The sequence below is a fragment of the Protopterus annectens genome, chromosome 7.part1 (genome assembly GCF_019279795.1).
Source record: "Protopterus annectens isolate FY-2018-M chromosome 7.part1, PAN1.0, whole genome shotgun sequence".
Classification (NCBI taxonomy): Eukaryota; Metazoa; Chordata; order Ceratodontiformes; family Protopteridae; genus Protopterus; species Protopterus annectens.
The window spans coordinates 148494693-148513499 of record NC_056740.1 but is presented as its reverse complement, the minus strand read 5'-3'; the positions used below and the strand labels follow the sequence as shown (position 1 = coordinate 148513499).

At 45.6% G+C, this 18807-nt stretch overlaps 1 protein-coding gene across 1 annotated transcript in view; it reads right to left on the bottom strand.

Moving 5' to 3' along the window:
* Positions 1-18807, bottom strand: part of LOC122807560 (sodium- and chloride-dependent taurine transporter-like) — a 1880476-nt gene that overhangs the window by 869842 nt on the left and 991827 nt on the right. The window contains exon 8 of the mRNA XM_044078473.1: positions 2634-2654. Coding sequence (XP_043934408.1) covers positions 2634-2654 — 21 coding nt within the window. The remainder of the gene's footprint in view (positions 1-2633; positions 2655-18807) is intronic.

The following is an 18807-nucleotide window of genomic DNA, read 5'->3' as shown; positions in this document are numbered from 1 at the left end:
CATAAATAAGGTATTTCATCCAGGAACAAGGAGGTCATAACATCTCTGTACTCCTTCCTTATCAGACCCATTATCGAGTACAATGCCCCCTTCGGCATGTACCCTGCCAAGCACATGCAGCAGTTGGAGAGACCTCAGAGGTTCCTGACCAGGAAAATCCAGGGTCTCAAACACCTATCCTATACAGATAGGCTAAAAGCCCTATCCCTCTATTCAGTCTCATACAGACTGCTCAGAGGTGACCTGTGTCTGGCATACAAGGCCATTTCAGACTCAGCCTTGATGGAGTTGCTGCATATCTGTAACACAAACTCCACTCGTGCAACCCACACGCAAGGCCTTAACCTGGTCTGTGACATTAAGATAACTTGGAGGTGGGATAGATTTGTGTCCCAAAGACACCCCCGTCTGTGGAATAGACTCCCTCTCTATGTCAAGCAGAGTACCTCTCTAGCCCTCTTTAAGAGGAACTTGGACGACTGGATGGGAAACAGAAAATATACCCCTGGGATCCCACCTGTGTCCCTGCTGGACAGGGGAAACAGGTGCTGACTTTGAGGGAACACGGGCAAAATTCTTGGCTAGGCTTATAAGGGCCAATGGGCCAACAGCCTAGTATCATCCTATAAATATATGAACCTATTATTATTTGAAGATGTGCATAGCTATGTGTGTTTGTATTAAGTTACTAGGTTATGAGGATGTGTTTGTTTGTCTGAAGGATTTTTATTAAAACAAAAAGTCTTTGTAAAATGTGACAGAAGTTCCAATGTTGATATTAAGAAAAACTGTGTAAAGAATTAACATGACGATCGTTAATGGGTACATGTATCTCAAAAGCTGGAAACAGACATTTTAAAAAGCTATTAAATAATGACTTCTTAAAACAATGGCTACATTTTCCATATTATATTGGAATGTGAACAGTCTCACAGGAATACACAAAAAGGAAATAATATGTAATTATAGTAAGAAATTCAGAGTGCAAATAGCAATGCTAGACAAGAAACGTTTGAAAAAAAAATGAGTATGTGAATTTGATAAAGAAAGGATTTCAGGATGGATATACCACAGAATGCTAGGGACAAAGGAAAAGAGGAGTACTTACATTAATTGCTAGATGAGCTCTTGTAGTGATAGAAGAAGAAAAAATAATAATGGCATATTTGTAACAATAAGGGGCTACTGGCAAGGAATGAAAAGATTACACTGGCATGTATTTATAATATATTCCACCAAAAACTGCTATTTTCGGAGTTTAACATTTTTTGGGGGGACATAATTATCTTTCATCAGGGAATATTACTTACAGGTGGGAACTGGAATTTGATTTGCAACAATGAGGATGTATCGGGGGGGGGGCTAGAATGTAAAATACAACAAGAGGGTAGAATTCTGAAGAAATTTAAGAAAATATTTGGTATAAAAGATGTGAATCTAGTAGTAGCAACTTGGACAGAATTTACATATTAGTTCCTAAGTACAGTAACAGGGATAGACTTCTCAGATATTATATTTCACAGGAGCATGTCTACTGAATCAAGCACTTTTATAGACATGCAGTAACTATTTCATGCACCAACAATCATTACAATAAAAATGCAGGGTAATGAAGTAAAGATGATACACTGGTACCTCCCCACCTACCTGTTAAAAATATAGGAATTTAAGGAATGAATAGTGGAAATTATACAGGAGTTATTAGTAAAAATTGAATGTACTCCAGAAGTTATAGCTAGTGAGTGGGATAAAAGTAGAGTTTAAAAACAGGGTAGAAATAAAAGAAAAAGAGATCTGGTTAAGAAGTAATAAGAATTACTTAGGGGGCTGACAAAGGTTAAAATATTACAAAATAAGGGGAATCTCAAAAACACAAGAGGAGGAACAATTGCAGAGTGTTAAAGAGAAAATACAGAAGTACATGGATAATATGCATGAGTTTAGAAAGATTAAGCAACTGTTTTTTGATAATAATTCCATAGTACAAAAACATTTTTGGTGCAATGTCCTACACAGCAGAAAGTATAAAGGGTCATTCCCAAACTTAGGCAGTCTATCACAAGAAAAATAACCATAGATCCTGTGGTATTAGAAATATTTTGGAAAGTTTATGAAAATTTGCATAGAGTAGGAAAGTGGTGAAATCAAGCAAAATCACAAATGGAAATACTTATGGAAAACATATTTGCCAAGGTTAGGGGCAGATGATGGACTAATTCAAGAAATAAGGAAATAATGGGACTTTGGATGCAGATCCTTAAACAGAATAACAAGCCATACAGAGTATTATATTCATAAAGTAGCAGAAAGTATACTAAGAACTAACCAGAAAAAAAACAGGAAACACAATGCCCAACAAATTACAACAGTGTGTTTTTTCGGTAATAAAGTTTTTGGATTACCAATAATTACTAATACTTTTCCGTTGCTGGTGCTCAGCAGTGCCTTGCGGTTTCTATACTAAGAACTAACCTAAAGTGGGACTGGAGAAAGGAGATTCTGCAGATTGGGATGACTGCAATTAGAGGTACACAGAATACACAACAGGGGGCTGAAAATTACTGAAGGAAGCTGGCTAAGAAACCAAGGTACAGGGAACAAATAATTACAGAATGGAAGGTAATACAGAAGACATTCAGACTGTAGACTTGTGACTGCCTTAAACATTTCAGAGCTTTACTAGTGGTGCTGCGGTAGCGTTGTCGCGTTCGATTCTCAGTAAGAGCATCTTCTGTGTGGAGGCATGCGTGAATGGGCGTGCCTTCGTTGAAGGTTGTGCATCAGGGCTGGTAACTCAGCACATAAAAAAAATCCACTACCAAACATTAGCGGACCGGAGTTCTGCTGTGGCGACCCCTATCTGGGATAAGCCGAAAGACACAACTAGAAAGGCTCACCCAGACTCTGCTACACTTCACTGTGAAGGAAAGGTTAGTTTGCTTTTTATTTGTTGTATTACTTTATTGCCCTTTTCTATTTTTAATACTGTGATTTGTTTTATTTACCTTGTGTTTTACTTATATTCTGCTTTTAACTGCATATTAAAACTTGAAAAGAGACCACAGCTTTGTCTGTTGTGAGTCAGGCAGAAATTAGTACGTCAATAAAACAGGTCAGTTTTGGTTAATCATCTGTGAACTGATGGAGGGAGTTAGGAACTAAACCTTCTATTTAAGGGGTAAAATAAAACATTTCAGAGCTTTATTAGAAAGGTTCACACATACTCTGCTACACTCTGCTCTGAGGGAAAGGTTAGTTTGCTTTTTACTTGTTGTATTACTTTATTGCCTTTTACTATTTTGAATACTGTGATTTGTTTTATTTACTTTGCGTTTTACTTGTATTCTGCTTTTAATTAGAAGTTATGTACTCACCATAACGTTCCATCTGAGTAGGTGTATTCATTTGTCTGCAACCTGTGGGTTATGGATCCGATATCGGATCCGAACCGGCATGGTTTTCCAGCTATGGATCCGAGCTCTCAGGTCCTCCCCTCACCCATAATGCCCTGCTCTCCCTACATGACCTCAGATCGAGTTTGCTATCAATAAAAATACCCTAGAAAGGGTAACACATAATATGCAGGAAACTGACAAGGCCAGGGGGATAGGAGGGCGGGATGGTTGCAGACAAATGAATACACCTACTCAGATGGAACGTTATGGTGAGTACATAACTTCTAAATCTGAAGTAGGAGATTCATTTGTCTGCAACCTGTGGGACAGAGTCCCCAGATACCTGAATCTTGGGCGGCCATCATGGAAGGATATTCCGAGCACCACGGAGCCAAAGGATGCTCTACCTCTAGATGTAATATCCAACTTGTAGTGGGAAATAAAGGTATGAGATGAAGCCCAAGTGGCTGCTGAACAAATATCATCCAGAGGAATCCTAGCTTTAAAGGCTGCCGAAGTAGAAACTGACCGGGTTGAATGGGCAGGTACTCCATCCGTAAAGGGCCTTCCAGAAGCTTGATAAACCAATAAGATGCACTGTGAAATCCAGCGGATAAGGAGACTTTGGAAATTGGTTTACCCAAATTGAATTTAGCAAAGGAAATAAACAACTGGTCGGATTGCCTATGACCAGCTGTCCTGTTCAGATAAAATCTAAGTTGGCTGTGAACATCTAAGGAATGTAGCTTGTATTCACCTTTGTTTTGATATTTAGGAAAGAAAACAGGGAGGTTAATGGATTGATTAATATTTGCTTCAGAAGCTACCTTAGGAAGAAAGGACGGGTTGGTCCTGAGGTATACACGGTCCAGATGAAAGACCAAGTAAGGAGGCTTGACGGATAAGGCTTGAAGTTCTGAAACTCTCTTGGCCGAGGTAATGGCTACTAAAAAGGCCGTCTTGAAAGATAAAAATTTCAGATCTACCGTAGCCGCAGGTTCGAAGGGGGGAGCGGTCAAGGCCTGAAGGACCAATGAAAGGTCCCAAGGAGGAACCACTTGCTTTACAGGGGGTCTGAGGAGAAAAGTACCTTTTAGGAAAATCTTACACAATTTGGCAGACATCAGTGGACTGGAGTCTTGACCAATATGATAGTGAGAAATTGCCGCAAGTTGCACTTTGACTGTGGAACTGCTGGCACCATCATTAAAAGAGTGGTTAGGAAGTCAAGCACCAGAGGAAGGGGAACTGTGAAGAGGTCTAGACCTTGCCGCTCCGCCCAAATGGAGAACCGTTTCCACTTGCTGCGGTAAACTTTCCTGGTAGATGGTTTATGAGCCGCTACCAGGATGGCCTTAACTGGAGACGAAATACCGGGAGTCCTGATCAGGAGTGGAACTGGAGCAGCCAAGCAGTCAGCTTCAGGTTGTCCAGATTCGGGGTTGATAGATGGGACGGGTGAGATATCAGATCCGGAATGGGATCTAGAATCCAAGGAGGATTCACTGAGTGAGACCTTAGGAAAGGGAACCAGATCTGTCGAGGCCAAAATGGGGCAATGAGAATCATTCTGCACCCCAACCGAGAGGCTTTCTGAAGAACTTGAAGCATCAGAGGCAAAGGGGGGTAAGCATAAAGAAGACCGGGGGGCCAAGCATGCACCAGAGCGTCTCTTGGGGTATCTCTGGGAGGAGGGATTAGAGCGAAAAAACTGTCGCACTTGGTGTTTGAGGGAGACGCAAAAAGATCGCAACAAGGAGTTCCCCACCGTGCGAAGATGCGTTTCACTACCTGAGCATTGAGAGACCACTCGTAAGGGGAAAGAATGGTGCGACTGAGTTTGTCTGCCAGGATGTTGGACCGACCCGGAATATGCGTTGTGATGAGAAAGCGGTTGGTGGAGATTGCCCATTCCCACACTCTCATGGCTTCTCGACAAAGAGGGTAAGACCTGGTTCCCCCCTGTTTGTTGATATACCAGACGACAGACATGTTGTCCGACTGAATTGCAATAGTTCCCAAGGGAAGAAAGGCCTGTAGTGCTTGCAACGCTAAGAGCACTGCTCTCATCTCTAGAACATTGATATGCAGTAAGGTCTCTGAATCGTTCCACGTGCCTTGGACCGTCCGGCCTGCAAAATGCCCCCCCCCACCCGAGGCGGGAGGCGTCCGAGGTCACCGTGGCGAGAGGGGGAGAAGCACAAAAGGGGCGGCCTCTGTGGAGATCTTGTGAGTGGAGCCACCACAGGAGGGACCGCTTGCAAGCCTTGCTGATCGCAATGGGATGATGCATAGGAAGAGCAAGATAAGACCACTGAACTAGGAGTGTCCATTGAAGGACCCGCATATTGAACCTGGCAAGAGGAAGAAGAGCTATCGCTGCTGCCATGGACCCTAGAGCCCTCAGGACCAACTCCGCTGGAACTGAGCTGGAGTGGAGGATGGCCCGCACCTGGAGCTGCAGATTCTGAATTCTGTCCGCAGTAAGGAAGGCTCTTAACTGTCTCGTGTCTAACCTGGCACCTATAAAATCTATGAATTGCATAGGGGCTAGGTTGGACTTTCTGCATTTATTGTGATGCCCAGACGGGAGCTAGATGGAGAAAGGAATCTCGCCAATAACAGTAGATGCCTTGTTGGAGCGGTGAGGAGCCAGTCGTCCAGGTAAGGGAAGACCTGTACCCCCTGAAGCCTCAGGTGGGCCGCTACCACTGCTAATACTTTGGTGAACACCCTGGGGCTGTGGTGAGACCAAAGGGAAGGACCCTGAATTGGTAGTGACTGGCTCCCAGCCGAAGCGGAGAAACCTCCTGAGCGCCTGTCCATTAGAATGTGGTAGTACGCATCCTTGAGGTCTATAGAGCACATCCAGTGATTTTCTCCCAGAAGGGGGAGAATGGACTGCAAGGTAACAATTCGGAACTTCTCCTTGGGAACTGCCAGGTTCAAGAGTGAAAGGTCTAATATTGGTCTTAGATCCCCTGTCTTTTGGCACTAAAAAGAACCTAGAGTAGAACCCTAATCCGATCTGGTCTGGGGGGACGGGCTGGATGGCTCTTTTCTTCAGCAGATGGCCAATTTCTGCTAAAGCGGCCTCCCACTGACCGGGTGGAACGTCGTGGAGGGACTTCAATTTTGGGATGTGATGAAATGGAATGCGGTATCCTCTGGATATGATGCGGAGGACCCAGCGGTCTGATGTTATGGACTCCCATGCCGCTAGGTGCTCCGAAAAACGTCCCCCGACTGCCTCCAGAGTGGAGCAGCTGGGCACTCTGGACCCGAAGTTCCTGGGAGCCCCTCTGCCCCTGGGGCGGCGTCCTCCCTGTCCTCCTCTGCCACGGAAGGACTGGTTGTCCGGAGCGGGTTGGGACTGCTGCGACTTCCGGAACCACATCTTCTTCTGGCCCTTTTGGTTCCTAGAATAGGGCCTCTGGGGCACAGAGAAGCGGATTCCGACGGCAGACAGCGTCTTCCCGTCCTTCTCGCTCTGGGTCAAAGTATCGCGAACAGTTTTGCCAAAAAGGGCAGAACCATCAAGGGAGCGTCAATGCCACCTTGAAGGGCTCCGTGAAATCGCAATGACGGAGCCAGGCCTGACGTCCTAGTAACCAGGCCTGTCCCTGCGCTCTAGCGGCCCCTCCGTAGCATGGGACAGTAACCGCATAGAGGTATTAGTCACGGACCTGAGAGTGGCCATACGGGTGGAGTGCAACAGTTTGTCCTCCTCCGACATGGACTCTGGGGATGCAGCGTATTCCTTGATAAGATCGCTGCATCCTAATCACATGTGCCAAGTAGTTCAGCCTCACTGAAAAGGTCGCTGAACTAAACATTTGCTTCCCAAGCGGTCCATCATCCGAGACTCCTTCCTCGGGATGGACTGAGGCTCTCCTGAGCAAGTTCCCTCTTGGTGGCTGCCGCCAACATGGCATCTACCGGAGGCCCCTTGCTCCAGTGGGCACGGTCAGCCGGGGGACTAAGGATACGGTCTGGCCTTTTTGGGATTGGCTCCACGGTGTCCGGATTCTTCCACGCCCTGGTGGTAATCAGGTCCACCAGGGGGTCGGCAGGAGGGGACACCCAAGAGGTAGACGGGCCCGCTTCAAATGCCTCCAAGAACACGGACTCGTCCGAGGAAGACTTGGGGGCAGACCACCCCCCCCTTATGCGAAGCATTTCCATGATGTCTCCAAAGGAGACTTCCTCGGGGGGTGATATTGGGGAGCCTTCCCCTTCCTCCAAATCCGTGTCTTCTGTGAGAGACTCGGGGGAGTCTATGTGCCTCCTTTTGCACGTATGCTTGCGAGGGGCATCCTCAGGAAGGCTGTCAGAGGACCCCTCGCAAGCGGTGTCATGTTCCAAAGGAACAACTTGGGGCTAAGGAGCGGGCTGTCCCAGTGGCCGGATGGTGGAAGCCTGGCCCAGTGCAGATGGAGCGTGGGACGGAGCCGAAGCAAGTGCCGGGGGTCCGGAAACCCTCAACAGGGCCCTCTCCACTACATCAAAAGCCGAGGGGGAGCCAACCTCGACCAAAGGATCCGATAATCGGCTTCCCCTCGGATCCGAAGAGTGGATCGGAGCCGCACCGGCACTCGGATCTGAGGCCAGTGCGCTCCGACACTGACGGCGCCGAAGGAGCACTGATCCCCCCGGATCCGAAGCTCGGATCCAGGCTCCGAGAGGTCGGATCCGAAGCACTCGAGGGCAGGGTCGGATCCGAAGTACCCAGTACTATCGGCGCCGACCCACCCCGGCTCGGCTGCTCGGCTCCAACTGCTCCGAACCTGGGTAGCGGGTCGGAGAAGGAGCTATAGGTTTAAAGAAAGGGGTTGAGCTCCCCAGGGGAAGCAGGAGCACTCCCATCTGCATCTGGGCCTGGATGAACCTTCTCATCATCCGGTCCAGATCAGCATCAGATAAACTGTACGTGGATCTCAACGAGGCTACCGAGGTAGGCCTTGAGTGCCTCCTCGATAGCCTCGACGGAGATCGGGTCTCCTCCTCCTCAGGTCCCGGTGAGAAGCACACTGGAGACCGGAGCCGAGGAGGGGAGAACCAGCAGACAAGGAGGCTGGAGGAGAAGCCGCTTGGCGGGGCCGAAACAGAGGTCTCGGCCCGCCGCATATGGTACTTCTCCCTCCGGTCCTTTTTTCTTGCTTCCCTCTCCTCCAAACCACTAGAGGGAGGTTGAGTCCCAGGTGGAGGAGGGGAGCAGGAGAGGAGGAACCAGACACGGTACTGAAGGAGCGGTAGCGGCCGAGTCCAGGGGCAAAAGTCCCGCCAGGACCAGCTTCGACCTCCGCTCCTTCAATGCCCTGGGGTTGAACCCTGCACAAATGGAACATCCAGAAGTGAGGTGTTCAACGCCAAGGCATCGGACGCACCGAGTGTGGCCATCAGCAGGGGAAAGCTTATGGCCACACTCGGAGCACTTCGAAAAGAAAGCCTTAGGGGGTTCAGACATCCTAAGGATACTACTACTACTTTACTTTTTTTTTTTTTTTTTGAAAATTAAAAAAGTAAAGGCTAACTAGCCAAACAAACACAGGCCCAAACACACACTACGCACCAGCGAGGGGAGGGATAACTAAAAGTTATAAAAGTTATTAAAACTTAAAAACTTTAAGCTATAATGATAGGGAACCTACAACTTTCACACAAAACTAACTAAAAATTTTTAAATTTAAGACTGTAAAAGGTAATAAGAACACTTAGCTGAAGAGCTCTGAAATCCAATCTGGTCACCAGCGCGGCAAACTAGATCTGGGGTCATGTAGGGAGAGCAGGGCATTATGGGTGAGGGGAGGAGCTGAGAGCTCGGATCCATAGCTGGAAAACCATGCCGGTTCGGATCCGATATCGGATCCATAACCCACAGGTTGCAGACAAATGAATCTCCTACTTCAGATCTGCATATTAAAACTTGAAAAGCGAACACAGGTCTATCTCTTGTGAGTCAGGTAGAATTTTTTCCCCACCATCCCATCCGGTTAATGTAGTGTTCTTAAACATCGCTGTCTTTCTAGTTGCCTTCCACTTATGTTAATTTGACCATATATCTCATTTCCTCTCTGTTTTTACTGGCTTGTGTGAGTAAGCACAAAAAAATAAGTTATGTACTTACCATAACATTCCATGTGAGTTGTTCATCTCACCTTCATTCTTACAGATGGGTTCGGAGCCGAGTCGGCCTACTAAAAAGCTCGAGGTCTTGAAATAGGTCGAGGCCAAGTCACTATCCCATGATGCACCTAGAGTTACCTCAGATCTAGTTTGCTGCATATAATAATACAATATGTCATTATATCACTCCGTAAGAGAAAGCTATAGAAGGGTTGAGCATCCAGGAAGAATCCAGCATCTTGGTCTTTGAAAAGCCCAGGAGGGGGTAGGAGGGTGGGAAGTAAGAATGAAGGCGAGATGAACAACTCACATGGAATGTTATGGTAAGTACATAACTTCTTTATGTGAAGTTATTCTGTCTTGACATTCATTCTTACAGATGGGTAGCGTCCCAAGCACCATCTACCTCTGGTGGCTCACGGGAGTATGTTTTTCAGGATAGTGGATCCAAAGGAGGCCCTGTCCCTGGAGGCCCTGTCAACTTTGTAATGAACGATAAAGGTAAGAGGTGCTAACCAAGTGGCTGCTGCAAAATGTTATTGTTAGAAAAATATGTATTAATGTATATGTTTAGTGCTTATTAGAAGCTAAAAGGGTTAACACATTTCATTCTATTTTATGTACAACTTAATTCTGTATGAAATTACAAGATGCTTTTCAAACTGCAGTATGCTTTCTGAAATTGCAAGATGCTCTCTGACCTAGTATTTGCTAGCACAGCAAAATTCATGTTTATGCCTTTTGGAAATTTATTGAGAAGCAGGTGATTATCTGCTAGGTCAGGAAAATGAATGAATAAAACAATACTGTTTTCTATAATGTTACTGAGCTTGAAAAATCAGCTCTGTTCGTGTTATGAAAACATGCACAGCTGCAGAAAAGAAAGATACACTGAACAAAGACTGCTTGAAGAAATGAACCATAATCTGTACTTGCTTTGTGCACGAATTAGCCATAGTACCTTGAATGGTAACATTGCATAGTGAAAAGTTGTATCTAACCGGTGGTCATCAAGGCCACATTGTTTTTCTTAGGAAGTTTTTTTTGTAAACTTGATGTGCCAGCAGAAAATCATGGACAAACAGCTGCTATGAAATAATATTAAAAGAACTTGTGATTTATTACGTCAGCTTGGTAGGCAATGTCTTGTAAGAAATGTATAAGAATAGCTCCACTTCCTGATTCTAGTTAGACAAACTCTGTATTAGCACGTTTTTGTCTCCTTGCTGCAAGATTAAAGTGCCTTAACCTAAACCTGCCGTGTGTTGATCTTTTTGAAGTTGTTTTTCCTTTGACAGTTATCAATAGGGAGTCTGGAAGAAAAGGCAGAGGATGTAGACACTGCTCTGGTGAAGTCTGGCAGAAAAGGCAGAGGATGTAGACACTGCTCTGGTGGAGTGAGCCTTAATTTTATGTTGTAAGGACATAGCAGCTGAATAAGCAAATGTGATACAATCAGATAACCACTTGGAGAGAGTTGTTTTGGCCACTGGCATACCTTTCCTGAAGTCTGAAAAGGAGACAAAAAGCTGCTCAGATTTCCTAAATTCTTTTGTTTTATCCAAGTAAAATCTGAGCTGTCTATGAACATCAAGTTTGCGCAGCATATATTCTAAATTGTTGGAGTAATTGGGGAAGAAAACTGGCAAATCAATAATTTGATTAAGATTAGCTTCAGTGGAGACATTAGGCAAAAAGAAGGAGTTAGTTTGAAGTGAAACTCTGTCAGCATGGAAAATCAAATAAGGAAGCTTAATGGACAAGGCCTGAAGCTCTGACACTCTGTGGGCAGAAGTGATAGCTACTAAAAAGATAGTCTTCCATGACAAAGATTTGAGGTCACATGAGGAGGCTGGTTCGAATGGAAGAAGAATAATGCGAAAAAGCATACAATTTAGATTCCATGGGGTATAGGGAGATTTTACAGGTGATCTGAGATGAAAGGTCCCTTTAACAAAGGTTTTGGATAGTTTGTGTGACATAATGTTCAATCCTTCAAATCCAAGATGAAAATTAGAAATGGCAGCAAGTTGAACACGAACTGTTGCTGCTGCAGCTCCTTTGTTAAAAATCACAGTCAAGGACTCTAAAATGGAGGACACAGGGGCTTGACAGGGATCAATACTGTTTTGAGAGGCCCATATAGAAAATTTTTTGCATTTGCTAAGGTATAGATTCCTCATAGAGGATTTATGAGAGGATAAGAGAATTTGCTTTGTCTCACTAGAAAGGTTATGGAACCTGGCTATGATGGGAATTGGAGCAGCCAAGCTTTCAGCTTCAGGGACTGCAGAGAGGGATGAAGTTCCCCGACGAGTGCATCAGAAGATATGGAACTGGGTCTAGAATCCAAGGGTCCTCCAAAAGATGAAGTCGAAGGAAAGGGAACAAAATCTGATGAGGCCAGTGAGGGGCTAATAGAATGATGGTCCTTCCCAGGGCTTTTGCTTTCTGTAGTACCTTGGATATCAACAGGATTGGTGGGAATGCATAGAGGAGACCCGGGGGGGCCGATCGTGAACTAGTGCGCCCCTTGGGGCTTCTCCCGGAGAAGGAATCAGGGCAAAGTAGCTTCTGCATTTCATGTTCATGTGACTGGCAAAAAGGTCACAGCAAGGCTGCCCCACCTGTGGAATATCCTGTCCGCTATTTATTTCTTGAGGGACCACTCATGAGGCAACAAAATTGCTCTGCTCAGCTTGTCTGCTATCACACTGGATTTCCCCGGGATATGCATTGATAACAGAAAGCGCTGGGTGGATATAGCCCACTGCCATACTCTTAGGGCCTCGCAACAAAGGGGATATGACCTAGTTCCTTCGTGTTTGTTCAAGTACCAGACCGCTTACATGCTGTCTGTCTGAATCGCAATTGTACCCAGAGGAAGAGAGTTCTGGAAGTACTGCACTGCTAAAAGTACTGCTCTCATCTCTAGGACATTGATATGCAGGTGTGTCTCTTGATCAGTCCATGTGCCTTGAGCTGTTCTTCCCTGAAAATGCCCCACCCACCCTATCAGGGAAGCGTCCATGGTCACTGTGGCCACTGGTGGGGGTAGAACAAAGGGATGACCTAGCGTGACATGAAGAGAGGTCAACCACCACTGAAGATCATATTTGCAAGAGTTTGTGATCATTACAAGGTGAGATATGGGGAGCTCTTTATAAGACCATTGAGTGAACAACAGCCATTGCAGATTCCGCATGTGCATGCGACCCAGCGGTATGGCCAGAATTGCAGCTGCCATCATGCCTAACAAGTTTAGTACTTCTGATGCTGGAGCCTTGTTTTTGGATATCAGAATGTGGACCTGCTGACGGAGTAGTAAGACTCCTTCTACTGGAAGTCTCGGCGTGGTGGTGTCCAATTCTGCTCCAATAAAAACGGTATGTTACGATGGCGACAAGACAGATTTCTTTGAGTTTATTGTAATGCCAAGCTGTCTGCAGAGTAACAGAGTGGTGTCCCTGGCTTGAATGAGTTGGTGTCTGGTTGTGGCTGTGAGGAGCAAATCATCTAGGTACGGAAACTTCTGGAATCCCAAACGCCTCAGGTGAGCCGTGACCACTGACATACATTTGGTGAATACTCTGGGGCTGTAGTGAGACCAAAGGGCAGGGCTCGAAACTGGTAATGATTGGCTTCCAGCCAGAAACTCAGATGATCCCTGGATGGTCTGGTCATTTTTATGTGATAGTACACATCCTGGTGATCTATAGAGCACATCCAACTGTCTTTCCCTAAAAAGGGACGTATCGACTGAAGCGTGACCATCCGAAACTTCTCTTTCTTGACAGATTTGTTTAGTCTGCTGAGGTCCAATATAGGTCCCAAATGCCTCAGGTGAGCCGTGACCACTGCCATACATTTGGTGAACACTCTGGGGCTGTAGTGAGACCAAAGGGCAGGGCTCGAAACTGGTAATGATTGGCTCCCAGCCAGAAGCGCAGATGATCCCTGGATGGTCTGGCCATTTTTATGTGATAGTACACATCCTGGAGATCTATAGAGCACATCCAACTGTCTTTCCCTAAAAAGGGACGTATTGACTGAAGCTTGACCATCCGAAACTTCTCTTTCTTGACAGATTTGTTTAGTCTGCTGAGGTCCAATATAGGTCTCGGGTCCCCTGTCTTTTTTGGAACTAAAAAGAATCTTGAGTAAGTTGCGGATCCTGTCTGGTCTGCTAAGACTGGTTGGATGACTCTTTTTATTAGCAATGTTTGGACCTCTACTGTTACCTGTTCTTATAACTAGGTGAAATGTCAGGGACTGTTCTTGTCAATGGAGGGTGTGTGGCAAAAGGAATGAAATATCCTCTGGAATTGATACTTTGTACCCAATTGTCGTTTATTATTTTGAGCCAAGCGTCTGGGTACAAAGATAAGCGACCCCCGACTGCCTCCAGAGTAGGACAGTCTGGCCTCCTTTCAGGAGGGCTGGAGGGCTTCCCAAAGAAGTGATCTCTGTCATCCTGGTTTTGCGGACCCCCTCTGCCACAAAGGCAGCTTCTTCCATTATTGCCCCCTCCTCTGCCCCTGGAGGGGGGTTCACCATGTGTGTCCTGAAAGGCTCCTTGGGCTTTACGGAACCACGTTTTTCCTCCCCTTTGACCCTTGGTGTAGGGTCTGGTAGGCATGGAAAAACAGACTCTGGCAGCAGACAGAGTCTTTCCTTCCTGTTCACACCTGGTCAAAATTTCCTTGACTTTGGGCCCGAAAAGGGACGAGCCATCAAAGGGGGTATTTACAAAGGATGACTTGAAGGGCCCTGCAAAGGAACACAAGCACATCTAGGAGTGCCTCCTAAGAGAAATTCCTGTACCCGCTGCCCTGCTCGTTCCATCCGCTGCATAAGAAATGAGGCACATGGACGAGTTAACTATGGAGTTGAGGGTAGCAAGCTGGGAGGCAACTTTATCTGAAACTCCTGCAGCTACTGTATCCTGAAGAGTATCTCCCAGCTCTTTAAGGAGATCTCTTTGCAGTCTCGTAAAATGGGTTAGATAATTGAACGAACGCAGTGCAAAAGTCGCTGAACTGTAAGTGCGCTTCCCGTATCTATCCATGATCCTAGAATCTCTGCTAGGAGGATGGATTGAAGAGGAAGTTTCTGAAATTTCCTTTTTGGTGGCTGCCGCCACCACCATGGGTTCAATTGGCACACTCTTGGTCAGAAAGGATTTGTCTTGGGGAGCAGAGATAAATTTATTAGGCCTCCTAGGGACAGCCCACGCCCTTCATTAGACCAGCTGCATCATCTCATCGAAAGGCGGAGACTCTCAAGAGGTGGATGGCTGAGACCCGAAAGCCTTCAGGAGAACCGACTCATCTTCAGTAGGATTGATGGACTGCCAGTCGCCCATCTGCCTAAGGATTTCTAGTATCTCAGCAAATGAGATATCCTCAGAGGGGGACCGTGGGGACCCTTCTGATTCATCCAAGCCAGTATCAGATGTCAGGGACTCCTGTGGGGAGTCTAGATGCTTCCTCTTACAAACGCTCTTCCTGGGAACCTTATCAGTGGGAGCTTCTGGTGAGGTGTCGGAAGAGCATGGGCCACCCAAAGGGGCTTCCTGAGGCTCTGGGCCTGTACGCTTGGCAAGGATCTGTGAAGCAAAAGCAGACATAAGCGCTTTAGGGAGGAAGGAGCTGGACATGAGGTCAGAAATGTCTTAGGACACATAACTCTCCTCATGGTTTTGAAGGCAACTCTGCTCCAATGCGAAGGGACCGATGGATCTGAGGAAACCGTCAAAACCCCCAGCACTGGGACAGTGGCCTCCAAGCCAGAGGTAGGAGCCGAGCTCATCCTAGCCGAAGCCCCGAGAGGCAGAGTCGGAACTGACAAGTCTGTCTGACCCGGTCCCGACCAGAGAGTGTCTGCTCCTAGATTCCTCGATCGGTGTCGAGGACATCAGAGTGAACAGAGCCAAAGACACTGGAACAGGCTTTGGCTCCGAAGGCTCCACAATCAACAAGTCCGACCCCTCTGGCTCCGAAGGACCAGTATGGCTCAGAGGCAAAAGAATAGTAGCTGGCAAAAAGGTCTTCAGCTCCGAAGCCGCTTGGGTCGGAGCCAATAAAAATTAAGCAAAGGCCGGTGCCTGTAAAAGCTTCTGCACCATACGATCCACATCCAAATTGGAAAGGCTAATGGAGGACCGAGATGAATGGATCGAAGGTGGCACCGACTGTAAAAGTGGAGATTTTGGTATTTCAGAAACCGGTTCCAAAACTGAGGACCGGCTCTGAAAAGATAAGACAGTTGGCTTCGAGGTCTGTGGAGCCAATGTCGAAGACTTTTTCGATTTTTTTTGATTCAGTAGAAGTCTTGGAAGACTCTGACGACTTACTGGATCCATCTTGGTTGCTCAAAGCCTCCTGGAAAGAAGGTTTCAGTAAACCCCTGTCAATGAGTTTCCTCTTTCTCTCCTGGAGAACCCTAGAAGAAAAGGAATAGCATATGGAGCAGCTTTCTTGGAGATCTACAGCTCCTAAACAATAAACGCAGTTTACATGCCTGTCAGTGACAGACATTTTCTGCCCACATTTAGGGCATTTTTTAAACCCTGACTCGGGGTGTTTGTCCTTATCGACAGCCATTTGAACAAGCACAATGTTATTAGAGTGCTGAAAAAAAAGCAGACACGCCCAACAACAATTGAAATATAACAACAAGGCTTCCTAAAAATACAGGCTAAATATAAATGGCACAAGCCCTTCAAAACTATGGGCTAAAAGGTCACACAGACAACTATTTATCTAAGCAGAAGGTAGAAATATTGAAGTTGTGACAGAAAGTCACTCTGGAAAAACAAACAATACTATATACTACTGCTAACACACTAAATAAACTTTAGCTCTAATTATTTTAAAGCTGTGACAAAAAGGTCACTATCTAAGCACACACACTTAAATCTAAACTAGTACTAGGGTAAATTGTGACAGAGAGGTCACTATTTAAAAACTACAATCTATACCAGGCCTAAGAAAAAATGAGGCCAAATAGTAATCTATGAAAGAGGCACACCAAGGGAAGGGAAACTACACAGTAAAGCTGTAAGAACTTAACTAAGTATCTAAAAACTATTTAGAAGAAATTATCAATAAATTGAAAAAATATTTGAAAAATAAGGCTTTTACTGGCCCAAGCTAGCAAGAACCTCTGATCTGTTGAAGCGGCAAACTAGATCTGAGGTAACTATAGGTGCTTCATGGGATAGGGACTTGGCCTCGAGCTATCTGAAGACCTCGAGCTTTGTAGTAGGCTGACTCGGAGCCGAGGATCGGCTGTGAACCAATCTGTAAGAATGAATGGCGAGATAAAACAACTTCACATTTATCATTTTGTGAAATCACTCCCTTTCAACTATTTAAATTTATTGGCCATCCTACTGTATTCCATAGTACCAGAATACAAAAGTGACCACCCCCTTTCAATTTATCTTGCTATTTTAAAAATAGTGACTCTCCACTAAAACTTAACTTTTTAGACAGGTAAAACAAGAAGTTATGTACTCACCATAACATTCAATGTATGTAGTCCATCTTGCCTCACATTCTTACCCGTGGGTTCGGAGCCACTCAGCCATACTCTAGCTCGAAGTATTTCAATTGGCTGGGCTAAGAGGTATCCCATGCTGCACTGCTCCCTTTCCCCAGATCTTGTTTGCTGCAAGTTCAATCACTCACCTTCCATACACATAAAACATAGAGAAGGAAAATCATCCCAATAATACAAGGAGTACTGAAACCTGAACTAACCTCTAGGCCTTCCAGGAGGGGGAAGGCGGAGGGGGGTAAGTAAGAATGTGAGGGGAGATGGACTACATACATCGAACGTTATGGTGAGTACATAACTTCTTCATGTTATATAGTGCAATCTCGCCTACATTCTTACCCGTGGGATAATGTCCCCAGCACCTGAACCCTGGGAGGCTCAATGGAAAATACTCCTGAGCACTGTGGAACCAAAGAAAGATCTTCCTCTGGATATCAAATCCAATTTGTAGAGAGTAATAAAGGTGTGAGGAGATGCCCATGTAGCCGCAGCACAAATATCATCCATAAACATCCTGGCCTGAAATGCTGTAGAGGTAGACATTGATCAGGTAGAATGAGCCTTCACTCTAAATGGTAACTCCTTACCACCTGAGGCATAAATGAAGAAAATACAACCAGAGATCCATCTAAACAAGGTCACTTTGGAAACAGGAGACCCAATCCTATTGTCTGAAAATGAGACAAATAGCTGATCCGATTTTCTAAGATCCTTCGTTCTATGCAAATAAAAACGCAACTGTCTTATGAACATCCAGCTGGTGAAATTAAAATTTTGTCTTATTAGAAAAGTCTGGAAAAAATGCGGGCAATACAATGGATTGGTTGAGATTAATAACCAAAGCCACCTTCAGCATAAAAGAAAGGTTTGGTCTGAGGGAAACCCAGTCCTTGTGAAATATCAAGTAAGGTGGTCTGATTGACAAAGCTTGGAGCTCAGAGACACGTCTAGCTGAAGTGATGGCTACCAAAAAGATTGTCTTCCAAGTCAAATATTTAAATTCACAAGTAGCTGCAGGCTCAAAAGGGAACGACGTGAGACATTGTAGCACAAAATTTAGGTCCCAAGGCATGACCGGGTCAAAGACTGGAGGGCGAAGCAGCAGAGTGTCCTTCAAGAATGCCTTACAAAGTCTATGCGCCATTAGACTGAGTTCATTAGCGACATGAAAAGTGGAAATAGCCGCCAACTGGACTTTAATGGTTGCGGCTGCTGATCCCTGACTGAAAAGCATGGAGAGAAATTCCAGAACTGAAGAAAGTGGAGCTGTATAAGGATCAATTTTTCTTGCCTGAGCCCAGATGGAGAATCTTTTCCATTTACTGGAATAGATCTTTCCGGTCGAAGGCTTATGGGAGGAAGACAGAATATGAACCACTTCCAGAGAAAAATGATGAAGCCTGACAAGTGATGGAACTGGAGTAGCCAGGCTGTCAACCAGAGGGTCTGAAGAGAGGGATGGAACTGCCCTGACATATGAGTCAGTAGATCTGACTGTGGGTCCAGAATCCAGGGGTCGTCCATGAGATAGGGATGGAGAAAGGGAAACCAAATTTGACAAGGCCAGTGTGGAGCAATCAGAATCATTCTGCTTCCCAAGGATTGCGTTTTCTGAATAACCTTTGCCAGCAGAAGAACAGGCGGGAAGGCATAAAGTAGACCGGAAGGCCAATCGTGAACTAGAGCGTCCTTGGGTGACTCCCCCTGAGGGGGGATAAGGGTG